The 25,208-nt window shown below is 32.1% G+C and overlaps 1 protein-coding gene and 1 long non-coding RNA gene across 5 annotated transcripts in view; one reads left to right on the forward strand and one right to left on the reverse strand.

Annotated features, from left to right (window-relative positions):
* Nucleotides 1-16,582, reverse strand: part of LOC143198016 (uncharacterized) — a 26,731-nt gene extending 10,149 nt beyond the window's left edge. For 2 of the 4 annotated variants that reach the window (XR_013006128.1, XM_076406918.1), the window contains exons 1-6: nt 16,062-16,582; nt 15,364-15,659; nt 13,637-14,384; nt 12,301-12,955; nt 11,992-12,244; nt 11,724-11,931 (exon numbers count right to left, since the gene is read on the reverse strand). Coding sequence is in view for 2 of the 4 variants with exons in the window: in XM_076406918.1 (XP_076263033.1) it covers nt 11,724-11,931; nt 11,992-12,244; nt 12,301-12,955; nt 13,637-14,384; nt 15,364-15,659; nt 16,062-16,332 (2,431 nt within the window). In the remaining 2 variants the exon portion in view is untranslated. The remainder of the gene's footprint in view (nt 1-11,723; nt 11,932-11,991; nt 12,245-12,300; nt 12,956-13,636; nt 14,385-15,363; nt 15,660-16,061) is intronic. The other 2 variants (XR_013006129.1, XM_076406919.1) reach the window with 1 other exon arrangement.
* Nucleotides 16,583-17,642: 1,060 nt separating this feature from the next.
* Nucleotides 17,643-17,969, forward strand: LOC143198019 (uncharacterized). The gene is made up of 2 exons (XR_013006130.1): nt 17,643-17,782; nt 17,837-17,969. It is a non-coding gene; the product is annotated as an uncharacterized LOC143198019 (long non-coding RNA).
* The last annotated feature ends 7,239 nt before the right edge of the window (nt 17,970-25,208 follow it).

A 25,208-nucleotide genomic window follows, 5' to 3' on the forward strand; every position in this document is an offset into this window, starting at 1 on the left:
CATAGAACTCTGTCTCATAGTTGGTGTGGAAAAAAGTTCAATTTAAATATAATAAAACAACCCTACACTACAACCTATTGTAAAAGAGTTTTATTTGTTTATATTTTCCCGATATATTTTTTTCTCCTAAAACACGACATGTATTATTCAAGGATATCATAAATCGTTCCGAATATATATCGTATTCCATCTGGTAGTGGGATATTCTAGACCTTTTAATGTTGGGTACTTTTTTTTAAGGATTGAACGAGGATTTAAAGGAAGTAGACAAATGTAGGGTTTGTCGCCTTTGCGAACACTTAGCAAGTACAATGAATGGTAACACTGTTGATGTTTCTTCGGGGGCTGTATTTGTCAGATATGATACCTTAACACGGCCCAGGGACGTCAGAACCTCATAAGAGTCCATTCTACTATATTATAGGCCAGAAACTAACACCAAAGTGGCCAGAGTTATTGACGTGTAGTTATAATGTATAGATAATTTCAAGGATATATAAAGGCCACCGAAAGTGGTTTCTGCTAGCTCTTGGTGGTAGCATATCTAGCGTGTGGGCCCCGGCTTTTTCACTTGTACGCATTGTACGTTCATTTTAACTGGAATTGAAGAAGTGAGTGCGTAATAGCAAGAGTACTGTTCATCTATTTATTTGAGAATTTAGCTTAATCCTAGTGAGGCCAACTAAACTTAGTGCCAGATTGTCGGGCGATACCTCCCTTGATCTCATTGCACGTCCATTATTGTTAGTGTTAGGACATAAGCTGGTACGTCGTGTGGTACCTTCCCTTCGTACCGTGTGCACATGCCACACTTCATCCTAGCATAGTTTATTATTGCTATCAGTTGCCGTAACTGTCTGTTTTATAATGATTGTCCGTCAATGTTATTGACTACTATGGACTAAGATTATTGTTAACCATCCTGGTTATTCCATCATTGTTATTGCCATTGTATCATTAAAATATATCGTAATAATTACGAATCCCTGTTAAATTTCAAGTATATAATTTCAACCTTGTTATTGAAAATTGGTTACAGTGGTATCACCCGACCATATTAACATTAAGTAGTAAGTAATTATTATATAATTTATTTTGATCTATTATTATTTATTTCCTTATATATAATCCTTTTAAGATGTTAGATTATTATACTGTTTTATTAAATATAATTTTTATTTTACGCCCTGGGTTTAAAAATAACCCTACACTATTATGAAATTATATTTGAGAATATTTTATTTACGTTAGAACGTTGTTATGTTATAAATTTTGCTGGTTTCAAAACCAGCTATTGCGAAAAAAACAGAAATAGAAACAATTTCCGTTTATTTCTAAATATATCCGTATATCGAAGATTTGTTAATTTAAATGTATTTGCTTTCTTCTCATCCTATTTCTTTTGACGAAAAGTTCAACGCTTTTATTGTATAATCTGTATGTTTCTTTTTCTTACAGAAACGATTATTTACGAGAAGAAAGTTATGCGAATAACAGGTCAATTGAAAAGTCCCCGGCCCGACACATAGATGGGGCTACTAGAATTAAATCCATATGGTTTTCCATTGTCACATATCGATGCGAAAACTTGGGTTTATTACGCTTGATCATCTTCAAACACTGCTCCGAATCATCAACTCGTCGTTGTTTTTGGTAAAAGTGAGCTCGCATGGCACCCACTTTGCATAGAGCTTTCTCATCATCATTTCGTTCAGTTGACATCTTTAGAGTGTCTGCGATTTCATTCAAAATCATTTTGTCGATTTATTTAATGTTTTCGTCGGTAACAATCTCTTTTGGGCGTCCACTGCATTCACCGTCTTCGGTGCTCATTTCACCACCTCTAAATTTAGCATACCAATCCTTGATGGTTGATTTTCCTGGGGCAGTGTCTGGAAACCCGGCATCAAGCCAAGTTTTTGCTTTAACTGTATTTTTCCCTTCAAAAAGCAATATTTTATCAACACGCGAAAGTCCTTTTTATCCATTGTTTTCACAATAATAAAAGTTGCTTCATTCAAAATGTTATAATTCACAAACTAATGATCCGACAGCTGTCAAATTTATACAGGCATCTTTTGAGGGTTAGGGCTAACTAAAAAGAAATGGATTTCATCGTAGTAGCGCCATCTATGTGTCGACCGGGGACTTTTTAGTTGAGCTGTTTTTTACAGGAATACAACAGAAGAAATCATGAAAATATTACTTACACTTTAAACCCAAAATGTGTTCAAATGGGGCGATGACAACATTACATTGAAGGTAAATGTTTATATACAACATGAAAAGTTTCTGTTGCCCTTTAAAAGGTTGTTTGTAAAGTGCAATCATTTAAAAAAGTAATTATTTTGTAGGGGTTTATTTGCTTGAAACAAATATATATAAACAAACTTATAATTAATATTTTTGGCTTAAAGCTCCTTAACCGAGATAGGTGGGATTTTTTGTTTGATTTTTCAACAAGGATGTTAAAAAATACATTAATACAAAATAAAATAATGCAATTCGTAGACCAACAAGATGAGCATGGTTTTTTTACAAGATAGTATCAAATGATTGTTTTATTATATTGTTAATAGTTTCTTAAGCTGCCTCTTTAACACCTCGAACTTTTGTGTTAAACAAGTAACATTTTAACAGGCAGACTTTCAGTTGTGCTGTTCTGCTTTCAGTATATTATCATCAGTATACTTTGCAGATATGTGGTGTTCTTAATTAGATTGTATTTTATATATACTTGTATTTATTTAGATTGTATATTATATACTTATAGTTTAGTTATAATGAAATGTTTAGAATGGAGCAAGTATTTTATTTTTCAAGTCATTATTATGTTAAACAAAGTGTAATTAAATCTTGCTAACATGACCAGTATAGCTACCTTATAATTTATTTCATTTATTTCAACGCATTCAGGCATCCCGGTAAACGATGAAAGTAATAAGCAGAACACTTAACTTAAGCAATCTTAGTAATATTTTATATAAATATATGCTTGTGTTTTTTAATATAATCAGGGGTAATGAGCATTCTCAAAATATAATTAGAAAGATAATAGTTAAGTGTTTGTTTTGGTGGGTAAAAAAAGTTAACAAAATCGCAAAAGGTAAGAACGAAACATTTTTATTGCAATATCTAAATATAATTTAGTGCATATTGATGGCGTACTATTATATATTTACAATAAATATATCTCAAAAGATTAAAAAGAGAAAAGATTTAAAAATAAATTGTCTTCAACATAATATTTAATTATACTCATGTATTTAGCTCAATTATATTTAAGATATTAAAACATGTTTCATATTATTCAAAATATAAATTGTTTTGTAATGTGTTAAATGTTAATATATTGTCATTAAGATAGAAAATTTTATAAATTCCCCTTTAAAATAATATTACTATTGAAAGATTTTAATATTTCTGATATATAAAAATTATTAAATTATTTAGTACCTTTTCATGTATATTCCGAATATTTATTTGAAGTGTTAGACATACTTAAATAAAATTGATTTTTTACTTGTATTTTTATGACTATTTAAGTTATATTAAAGGCAAAATTTTCACAACTATTGCGAATGCGAAATTCTTCTACACTCGTATGTTTTGTATTTTTATTATTCAATATATTACTGTTACACACACTATATCTCATGAAAGGGCCAAGACAGCAAATATATGCGAGGTCGGATGAATAAACTACAGTTTACAGTTAATTTTAGTTTTTAAATGAATTTTCTTTCATTAATCTGTAGTATACTAACACATACTGGCGACTCAGCTTCGCTATAATTTCAAACTAGTTATGTTATTTTAATCTGAATATCATTAAATTTTCATAATCAAAAGAAATTAACAAGTTAGTGAAAAAATAACTATAGAATTAGCAAATAATAAATATAATCAAATATAGATTATAGTAATGCGCATGCTCAGAATTAACCAATCACATACTAAATACCATACTTCCCTTAGTCTCCGAATGAATACAGTACTAATATTGGAATTAAGTTCAGTTTAGCTTGATCTGTCAAATAGCACGTTTTACTTTTATTATTACATATAATCTATTAACATAATGTAATATTTAATTATATTTTTACACTGGCTTCTGGTACAATAGAAAACAAGTGGAAAATATTATAATGCCTTAACGCAATATCCTCCGGTTACGTGTCGTTATAAAACTTTTCCAATTTGTATTCCGTCGACCAACCATGTGTAACGTCGCTGTAAATTCGATTTAACTCGGCCTGAAAACAAATATCAGTGGCGTCTTAGAATGGTCACCATAAAGTTAACGATGTCAGAGTTCCTACAGAACGAAATATAGATTAAACGTAGCATTATAGAAATTTAATAAAATTCAAATAACAAAACATTGGTTTTTTTATCGGTTATCGACGAAATGAACAAATTATAGCAAAGTTGAAACGACAGATTGAGTTTATCCAATATATGTTAATAACATTCATTCGAGAACGTAACCGTTCTAAAATTAAACTATGAATAATAATTATAATATATTTAAATATATTTGCCATCAACGTTTTATTTCCAATGTTTCTAAGACATCAGTTAAACGCTTTTATTTATATTACTTTGAATTATTTAGTAAAGAAGAAATGCATATTAGTACATTTGAGTAACATAATAAATGTTATCTATTTTTACAAGTTTGTTTTCATCTTTTAATTCCACTAATTGTTCTAAAATATCGATAACTGTAAACGCATTGTGATGAATTGCTTTTTAAAGAGAAACGATATCGTTAAATTTACTTCTCAACGAAATACGACTCTGTAAACAATACAAAACGTCATATATATATAACCAAACTAAATTGAAATATATCTGTTTTATTTAAATGAGCTGGCCCCGACCAGCCAATCATATAAAATATTTTTTTGCGCTTACCAGTAATCTGAAAATGACCTATAATATATATATATATAATATACTTATCACTAAATTTACCCAACAAACGGTAATCAGAAGGTAATTTTCGGATTAGCGCATGCGCACAACCTGCTATACTGCGCTCTTTTATCTACTTACGGTATATACAATAGGCTATTTTAAAGTTTACTGTTGATCAAGTGAAAATAAAAAAATCTAGAATATTTAAATTTTGTGATGTATTAATAACCTTACAACAATAATAATTAAATTGTTTTGTTATTCTTAGTGTTGTAATATATACATGGTTTTAAAATATGAAAGAACAAAGGGGGAATGTAAGGTTAAATTTTTAAAAGTTAAAATATTCAAGCAATATCAATTTTGTTTAATAGTGGGAATATTACCTGCAAATTTGTAACAAAACATTTTCAAATACATCAAATAGAAATCAACAATGTCAAAATTTCACACCGAAATAGCTGCAGATTTCACTTCTCGTTATGAAGCAAAGAAGAAAACTATTCTTGTTGTTCAAATAAAAACATTGCAAAGATTATGAGAAAAATAATATACAATTGTGCTAATTAAGTAGGTAATTATAACTTTTATACACATTTTGTTGCAATTAACCATTCGTTCGTGTTAGGTTAGTAAATGAGTAAATGTAGAAAACGTTAACTAAAAGTTGGATAATCAGTTCAGTAGTCAATTCTTTAATGACATTTGCCCATAGAAAATAGTTGCAAAAATTATAACTGATAAAAATTTACTTTAATTATGATATATTTTAGTAACGATTTAATTTTACTTTTATAGGTGAAGTGTTGCTAGAATTTATTGAGGGAAAGTTTGAAGAAAGCGACATTAGAATAATATAGGAGATTAGATAGGATTCTTCAAGATGTAAGAATAATGGAGGACGAAACTTTGAAAAGATCAAATTTACTAATAAGGATTGACCTAAATCGAATAAACAAAACATATAACAATCACCCTAATGATCTAATGACAACTCTTCTGAAGGTGGAGGAGTGAAACAGACATGGAAAAAAGAATATATTTTTATAGAAGTGCATAGGTATTATAAGTTAATATAATAAGTTATTGTCTTGTAAAAATAGTGATATCTGGTTTGCAAGATGAAGATTTTGCTTTGATATAGATGAATGACATATACAAATATGATTTCTGGACTTTTTGTAAATAATATTAGATAATATCAAGTCTTTATGTAAATATGATTCATGGATTTTCTGTAAAAATGTTTTAATACGATGACTTTATGAATATGATGAGAATATAATTTTAGATTTTTGCAATAACTAGAAAATGTTATGAATATAGAATATGACTTATTACTTCCAAATGTTTCCCAATTTACCTATTTATTTAATTGGTAAATATAACACAACACTGCCATTATTAAAATGTGCAGATAATTCCACAATTAAATATTACATTTATTCATATATATTTAGCTTCTGATCGCTAGTATTCAGTTTACTAGCATTCAATGTTTCATAAAAAATTAATGATAACTTTTCATATAACTATTTTTGCTAGTCTTTAATCGAGTTCCTACCACTTAAGGAAATATTAGCACTTCGTTTAATATCGTAGCATATGTTTTTTAGCTTTTTAATTTCATGGGGCTAAATTTCTCCACCGCGGAGCGATATCTAAAGAAAATACTAAAATTTTCAATACCAGATACAAAACAAAGTGTATGCGCTTGCTTCCTCAGACTTAATTAGTTTAAATAAATGAAAATGCCCTATAATATTAATGGTAATTATAAAATATACCCGTACGCCTATTCACGCAATACGTGAAGAAATATTCTCGTGCCTTCTTCCGCCGCGCGACCTTTCTCGCTCTTGAAAACGAAGAAAGTGCAATGCAAATATTCCGGTGACTCATACCGTCGAAAATGTTACCTACTTTAGAATTCCGCAAGGCCCACCTCGGGAATTCATTAGTCATAACGAACGGATTGCTTTTTTAAGAGACAATTACGCGCCTGCCGGATACAAGTGATTCGGCCTCTAATATAACTGTTGTGTTTGACAGTCGATGAATAATATTGTATTGATTGATAACATTCTTAACTTTTAAGGAACATATGCGTCCGTTTCTTTGGAAATCGGGTAACCCACAAATCACCTATAGAAAAATGTTCGTATACTGAATGTTATTACGAACATTCGTCTAGAAATTGTGTTGAATAACGAATATGTGCAATTCTATGTTTTCGAGAGATTCATGACAATATGAACTGTTTTCTCCGACAATCTGTTCCCCGCAAAACAGATGTTAGTAAGCGTTAGATCCAAGAAGGCCCATACTCATTATAGGTCTCAAATATTTAAACAAATTCCTTATTAATTAATAATTTATCTGGGCACAAATTTATTTAGCAAAAATAGAAATCATTTATCAAATATATTTGTGTTTGTGATGAATAAAATGTTTCCTTCACTATGTTAATACTGTAGCGACCTTGAGGCATGTCGAATTTTACATAGTGGAATAACGGTCTACAAAATACCCAGAAATATAATCCCAGATGGTGAACACGGGCGGAGTGCCAGCAGCGCCAACTAGAACCCGATAACGAATAGCTGGCAACCCCGAGACGTTTATCTGGGATGTTCTTGAAGGGTATTTCCGATCATTCGAAAATACGAAATATTTTTAGTGGAAGTCCTACTTTCTTGGGGTAAGTAAACGTCTCGAAAAATATTCTAAAATGATTTTGATTATCAAGATAAAGAACAACACAGACTAACAGTTCTGAATATAATGAACACACACTATATCCCAAGGAGCTTCTCTAACAAATATCTGCGACGCTGGATGAATATTAGGGTTATGGGACTAAGACTAGTTTAGAGTGATCTATCGAGTGATCACCATAGAGTAATTTATAGAGGATTAACTTAAATAGGTGAAGCCAGGGAATTGTTTTGCGTGTTACTACTAATGTAAGCACTGAAAGCATTTTTTCGAGGCCTTTGAGTGGTTCGTTTGAATTGTATCTAAAAAGGCATTTTAGAAATTCCAAAACAAAAGTTCATTACTCTCCTTCAAAAACCCTAGGTTTTTAATATGGATATTTTACTTGGTAATTATAGTAATCTAGTAATCAAAACTAATCCTCAGCCTCAAAAATAATCGGTTAAAATCGGCGACTCAATCTTCCGTGATAATTAAAAATAAACCCCAGATAGATTGTGTTTAAAAACCATTGGAGATATAAGAAATACAAAATAATTCTATTATATTTACGTGTAAAGCCTATACATCAATTTTAAAGAATTTACAACAAATTGTATTGCGTATTAAATCGCATCGGGTACATTTGTAATCAACTTTAAGTTGATGCTTCACTTTTTTATATGTGTTATTTAACCACAGTGTGAACAAAAAAGTTTTTTCAGTGCGTTGATGAAAATGTCGGAATGTGTATCGCGTTTTCCTTGAAGTTTTACGTTTTAGGTCGATTGATCGAATGCTGTTTGAAGCTTCTGACAAACATGCTCTATTGATTTCAACATGTGCATACCGACTTCGATGTTTCGACACCCAAAAAAATTTTGAAGGCGAGGATTTAAAGCTATTACTTGATGATGATCCGTAACCGCAAAAATAATTATTAGGAGTAACATAAGAACCCATTTCCAAACGCTTATGTGAAATGCTGCTTAAACTGCGAAATAGAAAAAGTTTTTGCATTGTATTGTAACTGGTGGTCTGGATCATCTAGTCATGCATCAACATCATGGCAAAGCCGAATATATGACTCCAAGCTAATGCACCGTATTTGGTCGAATCAGGTTAGTGTGGTATACTATGAACTGCTAAAATCTAATGAAATCATCAATGGGGGCCGCTATTGATCACAATACAAGATACAACAATGTTATTCTTCAGTACGACAACGCTCGACCACATGTTGCAAAACAGGTGAAAACATACTTGGAAACATTAAAATGGGAAGTGCTACCCAACCCGCCGTGTTCTCCAGACCTCGCTCCTTCAGATTATTATTGGTTCAGACATAAAGTCGTGACCTTCCTGAGCAGCGCTTCACTTCTTATGAGGATACCAAAAAATGTATCGATTCGTGGATAGCCTCATGGATCGTTCTTTCGAAATGTAATCCGTAAATAGCGTGACAGATGGGAAAAACTATCGGCTATCAATGGACAATACTTTGTATAAAATACATTTTACCGATGTTTCACAATAAAACTTCAAATTAAAAAACTCGTGGATGTATTACAAAGTACAACTCTCTAAGTCGTATAAAGTTGTCTTTATTAGTTTACTGATAATTGAATTATTTCCCTTTTTATAATTTATTATAGATAAGATATATTAGTTATATCGGTATTATATATCTCAGTCAGCTAGCAAAGTTCAGTGCGTCTGATTAAGATGTTACGCTCAAAAATATTTCAATTATTGAGAATTGACTTAATTGAATGTGTCTACAAAGTCTCTATGTCTTACAAAGTCTATGTCTTACAAAGATATTTCTAAAAAATATCAATTAAGTATTGATCTTTTTATCGTTTCTGATATTTCTATCTAAAAGACGCGACATAATCATTTATTGAAAGACTTTAGAAAAAAAAAAAAACAAAGCGTGAGGAGTAAACAACAATATTTTACTGTCATTTTTCATAGTGTACTAGCGGACCTGACAGGCGTTGTCTTGGCTAAGCTATGAATTAATTCAATTCGAACTGGTATAAATAATTTTTAAAATATATTTCAAAAACATAGTATTTATCGTAATGATTTTTGATGCACAACATTGTTACTTTTGTTTTCTGTTAGGTAAATATGTTGATTTTCACCTGAACGAAAATATTCACAATAAAGTATCAATTTTAATTGAGCACATGTGCTTGACGCTTACCAATTAAGCAATAATTAATACATTTAGGACTGATAACGCTCAATGCACAACGCATTTAATAAAGAATTGGACCGCGAAATCCAATACGATTTCGAGGCATTGAGAGAAACCGTTCAAACAAACGTTCCCCTTTTAATCCAGGAGCAAAAATTTACCTATGATACTCATGAAGGTAATGAACGATGGAACTGGCAGAATTTTAAATAGCATTGATTTTGGTAACGACTCGATCGCAAAACGAAATTTTCATCAGATATTCTTCCAGCTACGTTCATGGAAGACGGTCGAACAGCTCATTCAGTATTAAGGCTACCGTTGAATTCTGAACTTAAAACTATTAAAACTTCAACTCAATGACTTCGAGTAGAAACGATATAACGGTAAGCCAGTAAAATGCATTAAAGACGTAAGTATTGGCACAATTAAATATTAAGTTGCTGTAGTTTTACTGGAAATTTTTAAAGTGCAGCTTCAACTCATTATTAATACAAGCACTATGGCTAAAATCTCGTAGAAAATGAAAAATAATGTAATGTTGGATTCACAGAAAAGAATGCGTCCTCATACGAAGCGAACAAGATCATCTTGATGTTAGCTCTATTCGGTATCAAATTTATAAAATGAATAAAAACGTTGAGTTTTTGTGGTACAAACATGATTTAATAAATTTATTTCAGAGAAAACTTAATTTGGAAAATATCCTGAGAAAACTTAAGGATATGCAGCTCTTTGAATTTACAAATAGTAAAAAGTACACAAGTGTAAATATAACCCGAATAGGTTTAACTGAACCTACAGACATTGCCTTTAAAAGAATGCAATTTTCAAAAGCATGTAATAAAATTAAGGGTTTATTTATTATTTCAATTTATGTATCTAGATGAGACATGGATATTTCAAAATGGGACATTAGGTCACTCTTGGCAAGACTCTAATAAAGAGTGTAAATACAATAAAAGCTGGTAGAAGAAGGTAAAAGTTAGAATAAAATTTGATTGATATACAGTGACTTCACTATATATTCAAGCCATTTAAAGTGATATGGGGTGCAGAAAAGAATTACTACAAAGGAAATTCAGTTTGATAAGGATATATAAGCAAGAACTATTTGAATGTGTGGCAAAAAGCATTACCTACAATAACACTTTTAGTCTGGATGGACTCCATCAGACACAGAGAAGTTTGCAAATGGTGGGATCATGAACAAGTGTTAGATAAATTGGAAATTAGCGGTTTAGTTGTTGAGTTGAGTAGTGATTCAGAAGGTGACAGTGATTGAATGAATCTTTCAGGATGTGGGATTATGATTCAACGCTGACAATTATCAAGACAGGTTGATAAGAGTGGAAACAACTAAAAGTGATTATACAGTTAATATAGGGTAAAATTGTATTGTAGGGTATGAAATATTTGTGTGCATAGATGTGTGTAATTATAATAAGAATATACATGGGCATTTCGTTAGAATGTATACTAACTGTTTTGCAACTATGGCAAATACATTAAGGAGAATGCAGTTATTAAATCTAATTTTATCAAAATTAGTTGACAAGGAAACAAAGCAACGAAGGAAACAAGAACTGAATGTAAAGAGGTAAATATGCTTTCTAAATTAGGAGTTCAAAAGGGACGTGCTGACGTCATGAATCTTGATGACGTGTATTGGCTGTTTTATTGGATATACTATATTGTTATATGCATGTATTTTGTTTTCCACTGCGAGTTGCATATACCCAAATTAATATAATAGTTTCTAGATTATAGAAAACGATTTTCTAGATTATTAAAATGTATCAATTATGACCAACACCAACACTATAAACCAAAGTTTAAATGCTAGATTATTTTAATCAAAAGAATTAAAAATTGTAAAATGATAAACACAACTTACCATCCTTTTTGGTTGGTTTCGTAGAAACAGTGGTATTGGGCGGTTTGAGATTGCGGATGCTCAATCGACCGCTATCCATCCTACAAAATCCTGCTCCAGGTTTCACCATGTTTTTACTGACCGCACTGCTGGATGCCTTGGGCGGCGCTTTCGAGACGGGAGGCGGAGTAGCTCTCTTACTAATATTTAACAGATAACGACTTTGAACCTGAAACCAGATCGATTTTTAGAAAAATATTTGAGTAATAGTTGGTGGATGTTTTCGTACTTCGTTCGTTTTAATCGACTTCCGATCGACCGATATCGCTCGTTCGGGTTTCGATTCGGGTTGAAACGATTTTCGACGCATTTCGGGCGTGTTCGGACACTTTAATTTCGTTGCTTCGTTATCCAATCGAGCTCTTCGTAGGCTAAACGTACGATTGCATCGGGTGTTGGAGATGTTTCCAAGGTCTTTACGTTTGTGTAATTCTTTGTCAAAATCTTCTTCAGAACTAGACTCCGTATCACCAAATTGATTCCTGTGAACACACAAATACATTATCAAGTACTCGATAGGCCAATATCCTCTACACACCTGTCAATTTTTCTGTGCTCGACCCGTTTTCCATTTGTTCCGTAGTTAGGTTTGATACAAGCAGTGGAAGAACTTCTCTGAATATTATTCTGGATACCATTTTTACCCAGACTAGGCGAACCGCACAAATTCGATTCTTTTTGTTGTAAACTATTAAGATTTGTGCTTTTCGTTTGATTTATTTGGTTTCTGTTAGAAAAACTGCTGGAGCGCCTGATCGGACTGTTGCTAGGCGAGTTGTTTATCTTATTGACCACCTTATTCTGCTTATATTGATTTAACAAATTGCTGTATGTCTGGTCGATGCTTTGCAGATTTTTGTTTTGAAAGTGTTCCAGTTTGTTGTTAATCGCTTTGTCGTCCAAGGAATTATGTCTAATGTGCGATGCCTTCTGCTTCATTAGGTGGGCGGTGTTGTTCAGCTGAAGGCCGTATTTTAGCTCGTAATCACTGTCTTGGTCACTATCCAAGGACAGTTTGTGCTGTAACGTGTTGATATAGTTTTGTGTCGGTTTCAAGATAAATTCCGTGTCGAGGTCGTCACTCACGGCCGATAAGCTGTTACGGCTTCGGGGCCGTGATAAACTATGTATGGGGGATGGGATTTTTGATGGTGACGTTTTTCCAGTGGGTGTGGGAGGCAGTCCGCTACTCGCTGTAAAAAAAAACAAATTATGCACAGGTAAGGAGACCGAATAAAGTTGATTAAAATTAAAAATTATTATTAAAAACATATTCGAGGATTTGAAGAAACGATCAATGCTGATCTCTATAAACTACAACTGATGCGTTTGAGAAGCGAACTGAGTGAAAAACAGCCGAAATTCAAGCCAACATAACAATGGTATTCTTCAGCATCACAACGCTCGAACATATGTTTCAAAACCACAACCCATAAAATTCAATTTGTGTTGGTACCGGTCAAGACAAGTTATGTTATAATAATTAGAGGTCATAAGCTAGAAAAAGTTGTAAACCAAAAGTTCTATATATATGTATGTATCTCCTCTCTTGCCAAGTGGGTGAATTACGTATAACATTTTTACAAGTTAAATATAAAGTTACTGCAACTAAATAACTATATAACCCGACAGCAAAAGATATTACATAAAATCTAATGAACTTTCGATTTTGCATGAAATCACAGCTGACGTTTCACATATTTTAGTTATCTTTATAATCACTTTATTAGGTGGTTGTATATATTTTGATTAGCTTTATTTATTGCCGAAAATGCAAGAATCAACGAAAATAACTGTTAAATAATATTAATTATCAAGTATGATACGCATTATTTTTTATTGAGCAACTATACAATCAAGACGTTCACACTTACCTGTTACAGCGCCGCCCATTTTTCCAAACACCAAACTAGCACTGACTACCCCTCCTGTGTCCCCCCCAATCATTTCTATGCTCTGCACATTCACAATGTTCGCTGTCAAATTGTTGGGCCTGTAGACATTTGATTTGGCATTGTTCATCTTTCGTTCGTTGTAACTTCGCCCATCCACATAAGCCTCTACTTGAATATCTGATTTACTTAAGCTGAGCTTCCTCTCCAGCCTTCGCTCCTCCTCCGTCTTGATACGAAACACCCCGCTCGAAGTAACCGAAATTATGGTACCGGCATCGGTCGATTTGGCAGTAGCTCGTTGATTCTTAGGACTACTTGTCACTCTGTTGGTCTCTACCAAAGACAAATTTTGGGTTGGCGACAAAATCGGAGACAACACTTTGACCGGGAAGGGCTTAGCACTTGAGGCAGTGGGCGATTTTAATGGTAACGTCATGTATTTCGTTTTCTCATTGGAGGATTTCATTTCTGCTATGGCTTCTTCCAGGAAAGGTCTAGGAGCAATTTTCACAGCTTCGTCATTCAACGTTTTGGTATTTGATAAACTCCTTATGTACTCTTCGGTTTTTTTTTGTACAGATACTTGTTCTATTTTAAATTCATTATCGATGCTCATTCGAGCTTTTTGTTCTTCTGAATAGTGGTCTACATCGACTGTATAAGTGCCGGCCTCGCTTACGTTATCGGATTTCTTATCAATATCACAATCGAAAGTTTTCGAAAATACCTAAAGTAAAAAAATGTTGTAGACATTTACTTAATCCTATTAACATATAATAGTCGATTTGATTCAAAGTGACTTATATTTCAATATAAGAACTTTGAATTAGGTCTAGGACATTTTGTAAATGTTATATCTCCATCAACATTAGAATTCCAGTTCTTAAGTAAGGAAACGTGTTTTTTATTAGAATTTCAAGTGTGAGCCATAACGAAGTAACAATGGCGTTTATATGAGTTACCATGATATATGTTTTTATCCTAATTCGAAAAAGGATGAGGTTCTATGTTCGGGTGTAAATTTTTTAATTATTTCGAACAATAGTTCCGGGTTCTCAATTTTATATATTCGTATTACGTCGATTAAAACAGTTAACACGATGATTGCTAACGTTCCAATAAATGAAAAATAACTAAATTTTGAAAAGTGAATTTTAACAACCTAAGATCGTTAAACATATATTGACAATAGAGCTGCGGATCAAACTTGAAGTTAGATTTAATTTGTTTTGTTTACTATCATCACCCCACTGTCTGTATATGAGTATCAAAAAACTTTATTCTTGTTCTGTAAAACTTATACATTCAACATAATGTGATGTGTTAATTTTTTTCTTTATATTAAAATGAGCAAAACAAGCCAGCAAGTTTGAGAGATGTTTGAGAACAAAATGATGTCACACGCGCTTTATGCGGATTGTTATGTTTTCCATTTTTACTATAATAAATATACTTGAAAACTATACACAAGTGATTTCCTTTAGACAAGTGTTAGCTATAATTTCTATTTTTTGGAGTTGAGAGAAATATCAGAATTTGTTGTTATTTGTATATTAGCAAAATGCCACAAAAGAAGAAATAAAATATTAAATGCAGCTTAGCATAAATTATACCATTTATTTAAATATCCGAAAATTAATTCGCAGTTCTCTGATAATCAATGAAAAACATTTATGGAAATATTAGATTTTATGTTATCTCCTTACCTCATCATTATCTTGTTGTATACTTTCTTCACTTGACAAAGTTATTTTATCTATTGGACTAATTAATTCCTGACTAATATTGGGACTAAATGGGCTGATCAGCTCAAACTCTGGGCTGGACACATTTTGAATTTCACAAGGTTCTGGGTCGGCTAGCGAAGGTAGAGCAGCATTTGGGAAAGACTGCGTCATTCTCTCACTTGTTATATTTTTCAAATGTAGAGTTAAGTCGCCTCTCTTTGAGTTTGCTTTGGCACTTTTGTTTCTTTCAGCTTTCTCATCTGATGAAAAGTAACCTAATAAAGAAATGGTAATACTAAAGGACAACACCCAAATAAAAATTAACATACTATTTTTGTATATAATGACCTAGTTATTTTTGTGCGAAATATGTTCATAATGACTCTTATATGTCTAATGGATTTTTTTAATTTAGATAAAAGGAGTTCTACACCCCTACAGAAGTTTCGTCAGCTTAAGTGCACATTCTGCATGTAACTTTCAGATATCTTTGATTAGAATAATAAATGTACAAATATTATAATTGTTATTATTATTAGAATCTATAAATAACATTATAAAAGGCAATTTTCACGATTAGACTTTCTAAAATTACACTTCAATCAAATAATCATGTATTCATATTTACCAATTAATAATAAAACAACATTATCATATTAAAATTAAATATTACATACCTTCCGACTGAAAACTTGATTTTCTAGGCAAATTCGCGGATAGAGGATGCTTCTTTGCTGTCGCACTGGATGGGGTTAGGTTATTATCCTCTAATTTCGACATAGACTTCCCTCTTTTGTGTCTCTGTTGAAACTTTTCGGCTAGAGTTTTTTGTCTTTGAATGTCCACCTTTTTGTCATCTCCGAAGTCTATAGTAAACGCGGTAGGTCGAGGAGATTCCGGAACAGTAACGGATGCAGAATCTGGAGAATGTTCACTCGGTTCTTCCATAATTTTCCAAATCAGTCTGCCATCCAAAACAATAAAGTAAAAATAGTGTTAAATTAATTCGTTTCGTTTGATATTGCACATTTTTTATTAATTTTAAAACGTCACTTCATCGTGTACCGAACACTACATTTTTTACTAATATTTGTGCATCTAAAATAAAAAAATAACACCAAGGAAAAAACATTCAGAAAATTATTCATCTACTGACTAACAGATGACAGTTGACGTTTAATAAAAGATTACACGGAAAGAAACAAGATATGGTAGATGATTGGTGCGTTCCGCGCATACGCATTGCTATAAATTTCGAATTTTCGCGCATAAATTTCATTATGTAGACATTAACAAATTATTTGCTCCAGTTGTGAATTAAAAGCCATTCAAATTCATAATTTTTAAAAATGTAATTTCACGATTTTTATGTTATATATTAACTATTATTTTTGTTTGCTTATGATATTGTTTCTAAATTTTTGTATATTTTCTGTTAGTTCTGCCAATCTGCTAACTTAGTGAATTAAAAAAGTATCCTTTGTAATATATTTTTTAGAATATTCGTAATTAATTATATCAGTGCTTGTGAATTTGCTTTTTGTATCTTGAGTTGATTCTACAAACTTAGCATTAATTATTAGCTATTTTTAACCATTTCTTATTTACTGTAGTGGCAATGGTAAATATTTCAGGAAAAAAAGAACAAACCACATTTACATTATATTTTTTCTGTTCACAGAAATTACCTTCCATGAAACATCTTACAAAAACAATTTCTTTGTATAGGTTATGCTACAAAGAAAGTATGCCAAATTGTATACCCATTTTGTGAGCAAAAAACATGAACATAAGAGTTACATCTTACTACATCCACATACAATACAATATCCACATCATTACTACATCTTGCAAAGAAGTATTAAATAAATATTAGAATTTGTAACCATCTGAGAGGCATGGAAAATAGAACAAGGAATAGAAGTTATAACTACATAGTAGAGGTTAATTGGAACGAAATTGGAAAAAAGGAAATCCATTAGGATTACAACTGAAGCGATTTTGCAGGTAATAGTTATTTGAATTTAATGAGAATTATTCTTGTCGATGTGTAAGGAATCTTAGCAGAATAATTTTCAGGATGTCTAAAATATTAAAAATAATGAATGTGCCACTCAACATATATTTTCGTTATTATGAAAATATGTTAGTATCTGTTCTTTTAGTGGTATGGTTGTGAAAATGAATTAAGTGATAAAATTTGTTTTACACCATATGTTATTCAAGAGACATAATTTTACAGGATACTCCAAAAAATAGACACCTGAGAATAAACTAATCTACTTATTAAACAGTATACCCTGGAAGTTTTTCTAAGTATTCTTAAGAAACTCTATAATAATAAAACATATGTTTAATTAATTGGTAGTATAGAATATGTTTTAAAAATGCACTTGAGGTAAGATCATGAAGTCATCCAATTTAAATACTATACTAGTGACAACAACCATAGTGCCTGGGAGAAATTAATGGAAACCAATGACCACTGTGCACTTGGTATTTTATAAAAAAAAGTCAAAAGAATGTGCAGATGACCCTAATTAAATTGTAAATAAGCTGTAGTGCTAATAAACTCTATAAACATTTGTTGGAAGTTAACATAACCATATTAAGTTTTAAAATCCCTCTTTAGATATATCATCTTGTTTCAGTATTTATTTGCATACTGCACGTTATTACTGTTCATTTTTTCCAAATTACTTTCAATGGGTTTAATCATTCATTATTGTCATATATCTGAGGTTCTTCAACTTGGACCAATACAATGTTTTATTATTCATTTGCCATATTTATATAAATCCAGAATTTGTTTCATAGAAGTCTACTCACATTTTAATTCTTAACTAATACAACTAACACATGAAACAAATGTAATAGGGCGCTAGCTAAATAGTTTTTGCATTGATAATATATTTAGCAAATCCATCTCGCTGTTTTTTTGCAGTTTTAATAAATATATGGATTTTAACATGAAGGTCGCTATCACTACTCATTTTCCTCATTGCTGTTAAAAAATTATGTTTTGTTCTTATTTTCGCAAATTTTTCAAATTAATAACTAAAGCAACAACAAATAATACAAAACATAACCATAGAACTAGAGTTGCGAACTATCGAAATTACTTGGGTAGTATCGACATTGTGTTTCGAAACATTCGATAGCCAAAAAGTAAAATGAAAACAAAATAAAGGTTGTTGAAAAAATATCGATATAATGATACTGTTCGCAAAATATATTTTTGTTTTTATAATGTTAATGGATATCTGTTATTATAAAAACCGATATTTTTTATAGCTATGTTTTTTGACTCTTTAACGGACTTCGAAAAAGGAGGAGGTTCTATATATATATATATATATATATATATATATATATATATATATATATATATATATATATATATATATATATATATATATATATATATATATATTTTTTTTTTTTCTTTTTTTTTAATGTATGTTCGCCGATTTCTCCGTCAATTGTATGTACACATTTTTCACATATTTTTTATCTTAAATAACCAAATATTTGTGTATAATGTTATCGTAGAGCTCATGCGGCCGAAATTTGGAAGTCGTTCAGTAACTGTAGCATATCGTGGAAATATTGTTTATATTGTACTACTGCTTCTATTGTGTAATGGTTTAATTTAAAGCATTTAGCTTCCAAACGGAGGTCGTAGCTTTGATTCCCGACCCGGAGAACAATTTTTTGCTATTCTAGTTAGAACATTTGTCAAATCAGCTAGACTAGATAGCGGACCCCGAGGCCTGAAGCGTTCCTTATTTTCAATTATTTTTTCTTTATTCCTCTTTTTTCCTCATCTTTACTTAGCCTACCAATTGTAATATTAAATAATATAACTATGTAATTTATTGAGTAAATATCCAACACTAAAAATAGAAACATAAAATTTTTAGCAAAAAAATTGAACTGACTTCACAAAATAAATAAGGAATTCACTAAAAAAATGAGCCGAGAGGCAGTCTCCACATAACCAGTCCAATTCGCTTATTTCTGCGGGTCTTCCCGACCAGGTATCCGTAACAGGATTTCCCTACCCGGTTCCAGGCCAAAAAAAAAACTTTCGTTAAATTTGGTTTTGTACTTACTTTTGACAATCAATAAAAGATCTAGAAATAGCTTCACATACAAACGAATTAAAATACGTTCTTAATATTGCTAAATATAATTTAGATAACATAACATAATTACAATAGCAGAATCACTACATAGTATAAAACAAAGTCGCCTTTTCTGTCCCTATATCCCTATGTGCACTTAAATCTTTAAAACTACGCAACGGATTTTGATGCGGTTTTTTTCGATAGATAGAGTGATTCAAGAGGAAGGTTTATATGTATAATACATGCATAATATACTAAGGCAACATTGCTAATTTTAGAGGTTTCTAACGTGATGTCGTAAATTAACCTATTTTTTTAGGCTTATTTAGCAATTAGCAAAAACGCTGCCTAACCCTACGAGTTAGATCAAATTAATGTACTACAGTATTGTACACCATAAAAAGGTCTACAAAAAAGTCCGCGATGGTATATGTTTATCTTTTAGGGATAACCCACATTAACCATTTTTATTGTTTACTTTTTACGTGAGAAAATGGCTTATTTACGAAGCTATTTTAAGCAATACGGCATTAATCCTTATCGAATTAAGTACCTTAAATACAGTGTGCAATTAATATAGATCAATATGGTTCCTTACAGCATGTAAATTAAACAAATATTTTCGGAGATATTACAAATTTAAAATTTGCGTTTAAAAATGTGTAATGTAATAAAAATTGTATGCATTTAGATATTCCAAAGATAGCAGGAAATCTTCATAGTAAGTATAAGGGAAGAGGAATTGTTTTACTCCAAATTTAATGCGTGCAGGCTAAGGGCAGTAATGAATGAACCAAAAATACTGGATCGATTTTAATCATGTTTTCATTGAGTGACATAGGCATATATATTTTATGCCCGTGCAAAGTCGGAGCGGGCCGCTATGTTTTTATATACAACGTTCATATTTTTTCTGTAGTGTATTTAATTTAGTATCAGCATTGCACCCGTGCGAAGCCGGGGCGGGTCGCTAGTAATAAAATATATGTAACAATTCTTGCTTGCAATGTTATCACATGTACAATTAGTTTTGAATCTTTTTTATATTATATTGTTTTATTTTTATTTGCATGGAATTGAAGGTACAGATTCGTGGTACTATTTTTAGGATGAAATATGACTGTCCAAATTTTCTTCAGATTGATCGGACCTTTTTTAACAGACACACAGAGAGACAGAATTTTAACCACATTACTATGCCATCTATCTGTTCCTGAATATGGCCTACTTGATTGGTGCTTGTGAAGAAAGCCTTGTCATCAACGAAAAGTTCAAATTCGCAATACGCTCTTCTTGCAATATCCACTGTAAAAACCACAAAATATAGAGATAATATCTATATTTTGTGGCGAAAACATTAAATAAGGCGGGAGCTAATGGGTAACTTTGTCGAACGTGTGATTTAATGTTTCCGACTGGAGAGATATGAATTTATTTTTAGCTGAAAAGACCTTCCTAAAAGAAGCGGTCTGATCAGGGCTATAAGGTATTCGAGTTGACTAAAATGGATAGATTTCGCAATCATTGTTGAATTACTTGGTATAATTCACTAAATAAATTTTGGAACGCTGGTTCAAGTAAATAAATAAGTCGATCTTAAAGATGTCAGTGATTCGTGAAACTGACATCAATTAGTTCTTGGGTATTCTTTATCTTTCTTTAAATAGAAGTAAACTGTTTCTTAATTACTTATATTACACTTATTTTTATAGTTCAGTACAATGTAATACTATAAAATATCTCAACTATCTTCGATCATATGGATCAATCTTATATTACAAATTTAACTTAAATAATAACTAATCCTGAATGCTGCGATCCTTTTTTTTCTTATTTCAGATTGGCCAGCTAAAACCAGATGGTCTTTTGCTGATGTCGCTTCGGGTTTAGGATAGAGAAGTGTTTTGCGGGTGACAGAGACCCTGGGTTACGATTGGGATTGTCGTAGTTGGTTTAACTACTGGGGTTTGTGGATGGGTAGGGATTTGATCATATTGTTATCGTGCTCTAAGGCGCCTAAGGAGAACCTTACATTGAACATGTTCGTGAAAATTTTCGCGAACGGGATGCCCGATTCGAGTGAGGGATTGGAACTCTGGGAGTAGTTTAAGTTGTCTTTCAGAGACGTACCTGTACCACACCTGTGCTCCGTAGAGGTAGACTGGACGGACTAGCATCTTATACAAAATCGCTTTCTGGGGGATTGGGAATGCTGCGAACCTCTTGGTTCGCCCTATTTAAAGGTGGTGTATATGTCACACTCACTATAAAACTGTACTGTATCTGCCAATCACCTTTTTTTGAAACCAATAGTCATTTATAAGGGTCCAAATAAACTAGAGGCCAGACAGCGACAATAAATCTGCCAGAGATGCCCAAAATACCGTCATAAAGCTATAATAACAGATATTATAAAAACGGTATTGTGGGAAACAAGTATAAGAATTTTATAGACATATTTAATAAATGTACTAATTTATCTCACTGACATCCTGAACAATCATTCCCTCATGTTATATAATATCAATGGCTTTGATTAGGTCTAAAGAGATTGCATCAACCTTTCGAAAATGTTTAACGGTTTTCAGTATTTTATCGGCCAAATGTACAAACTGATCAGTAGAACTGAATTGCAGAGTGATTAGCTTTAAATCCGAACTGTTACAAGAATAATTTGAGAGACGCAAAGGATTGCTTTTTCAGTAAGTTTGGGGTTCGAGCTGAGGAGACTGATAGGTCTATAGACCGAAGGCGCATTTTTTCATGACGCTGGAAAATATTGCGGTCAAATGAATAGAGTTACTATGTTAGCCACCTCTGCGAACTGCTCATGCGGGAACTCTTTGAGCTGAGTGATAGAGATACCGTCGAAGTGTTGTGCCTTCCTAGATGGGAGTTTGCTGATCATAGTCTTCAAATATTTCGGAGAGATTAGATGGCTTAGTGCATCAATTCGATGCACTGAAATTCAAATAACATTTTTTTCTCTGGCGATTTTGTCTGAGTCTGAGCTCTTGCTGATCATAGTCTTCAAAGAAAAAAGTTAGTAAAAAAATGAATACTGGATCATTTAATGTACGGTGAATTGAGACTGCTGCATTACAGACTGTGTTGCTGGAGAATTAATCTATCTCACCCAAATACTCAATGATATGGTTTCAAACATACACTGTAACAGACCGTTCTGTGTTTCTTTGAAGGCACCTTGAAATTCTGAAGGTTCTGAAGACATTCTTTAGGTGATCACTTAGAGATGCATCTAGTTCAGCCGAAAAATTATAAGTCCATGAAATATCTCCGGATTCTAAGAAGTATTGCTTTCATCATATCCCCGCAGAGCCAATTCAAACACTTATAATTTTTCATAAAACGTACCTATTCTTTGACACAGTTTTATTATGTGTCTGTATATTTATCCAATGTGTATTAAACGATTTATACCATATTTTCAGTTTGGATTTCGCAATCCCAATTCAACAATCGACTAAGTGCACTGAGTAGTAGCGGTCGTTAAAAAGGCTTTGAAGAAAAGAAATGCTGCCCTGCAATATTCCTGGACGTCTCACAAGCTTTTGACCGGGTATGGCATTTGGGATTAATCTACAAAATCAGCAAATTGCTACTGCGGAATTATTGTCGACTGCTGGAATCATATATTTTCGAAAGAAAAATTAGAGCCTCGCAAAAAGGGACATTGTCAGTACTTATATTTGCTCTATACTGCTGATTTCGCAACAACAAAAGAAACAGAACTTGGAACATTTGTCGACGACACATCAAGGCAATCAAGGCAAAATATATATCTAAATATCTAAATATCTCTATCTAAAGCTGTAGAAAAAGTACAAGTAGCAGTCAACAAGACCTAGAAATGGATTAGAGACTAGAAAATACAGAGTAATAGCTTCAAATCTGTCCATGTTAATTTTGTGTTGCGGCGAAGCGACAAGAACTTAATTATATCACTTGACGGATGCCCGGTTCCTCAAACTCAATCAGCTAAATGCCTGGAAATATATCTCGATGTTAGGTTAAATTGGTTATCATGTTAGATAAAAAGCAGAGCAGATTAGACCCAAACTCAAGCAACTATATTGGTTAGTCGCAAGTTTTCGGATACTGCCCCAGGAAAATCAACCATCGAGGATTAGTATGCTAACTTTAGACATGGTGAAATAAGCACCGAGGACGGTGAACGCAGTAGACGCCCTAAATAGATTGTTACTGACGAAAATATTTAAAAAATCCGCAAAATGATTTGAATGACCGTAAATTGAAATTGAATGAAATAGCAGACACTCTAAAGATATCAACTGAACGTGTACATATATATCATTCACAAATATTTGGGTATGAGAAAGCTCTGTGCAAATCTGGTGCCGCGCGAGTTCTCTTTTGACCAAAAACAACGACGAGTTGATGATTCGGAGCAGTGTTTGAAGATGATCAAGCATAATAAACCCCAGTTTTTGCGTTGATATGTGACTACGGATGAAACATGGCTCCATCATTTCACTGCGAAGTCCAATCGAAAGTCATCCGAGTGGACTGCACATAATGAACCCGCTCCAAAGTGTGGGAAAACGCAACAGTCGACTGGCAAGGTTATGGCATCTGTATTTTGGGATGCGCATGGAATAATTTTCATTGACTACCTTGAAAAGGGAAGGATCATCAACAGCGACTATTACATAGCGTTATTCAACCGTTTGAAGGACGAAATCGCCGAAAAACGGCCGCATTTGAAGAAAAAGAAAGTGTTCTCAAAAGAATGCTCGTTCGAAGTTCGAATTTTCGTCGAATGAAGAGGTGATCACCGAAACTGAGGCCTATTTTGAAGCAAATTACAAATCCTACTACAAAAATGGTATAGAAAAGTTGGAGGGTCATTATAATCAGTGTATCACCATTGAAGGGAATTATGTTGAATTAAAAAAATAATTTTGCCAAAAAATGTGTTATACTATGGCAGGCCGGCGACTTTTCAATTGACCTGTTACACTATACATTACATAAGATCAAATGGTTTGATTTTTTGTGTCTACTGTGCCTTTCTGTCTTTGTGATACTTTTTTTTTGTGATAATTTTCCATTTATGGGAATATATGATTTATATTTATTAACAATTTAATAAATAAATTATGATTATAAATACATAATAATTATTAAGTTAATATTAGACTATTATACAGCAATATTGCTCTGAATATATTGTAAAAATAAAACAAATATAGGAATTATTAATCTATTACACTTTTTACATTAAAGCACTAATATATAGTTAATTAATCCTAATCATTGCAGCTCATTAGGATTTAATTATCCTTACGCACACGGTACTCGATAATTATATCTGTCCTTTGTTATCTCAAAGTTAGTATGAGAAGGACATCTATATCTACCTTATGTCATGATTGTAATAAACATTCCTATTAATTCATTCGATTCTTTTTCGACTGTCGACTGTTTCCAATCGATAGTTTTCAACGCTAGTTAAAATATATTATTTTGATATATAAAAGAGAAAATATGGTCAACAACATAATTATAAAAAAATCACGTGACACATCATATTATGCCAAGGCAATGCCTAGAAATGCCAATTTCAAACAAATTTTAGCTAAATGAGCACTTTCAACCAATCAAGATTATGCAAGATCGAATATTCTGTCGTCTGTTTTAGACTTTTGTAAC

This window comes from Rhynchophorus ferrugineus, unplaced genomic scaffold (assembly GCF_030347505.1).
Source record: "Rhynchophorus ferrugineus isolate W39M unplaced genomic scaffold, kcgeb_rfMv2 rfM6, whole genome shotgun sequence".
Classification (NCBI taxonomy): Eukaryota; Metazoa; Arthropoda; class Insecta; order Coleoptera; family Curculionidae; genus Rhynchophorus; species Rhynchophorus ferrugineus.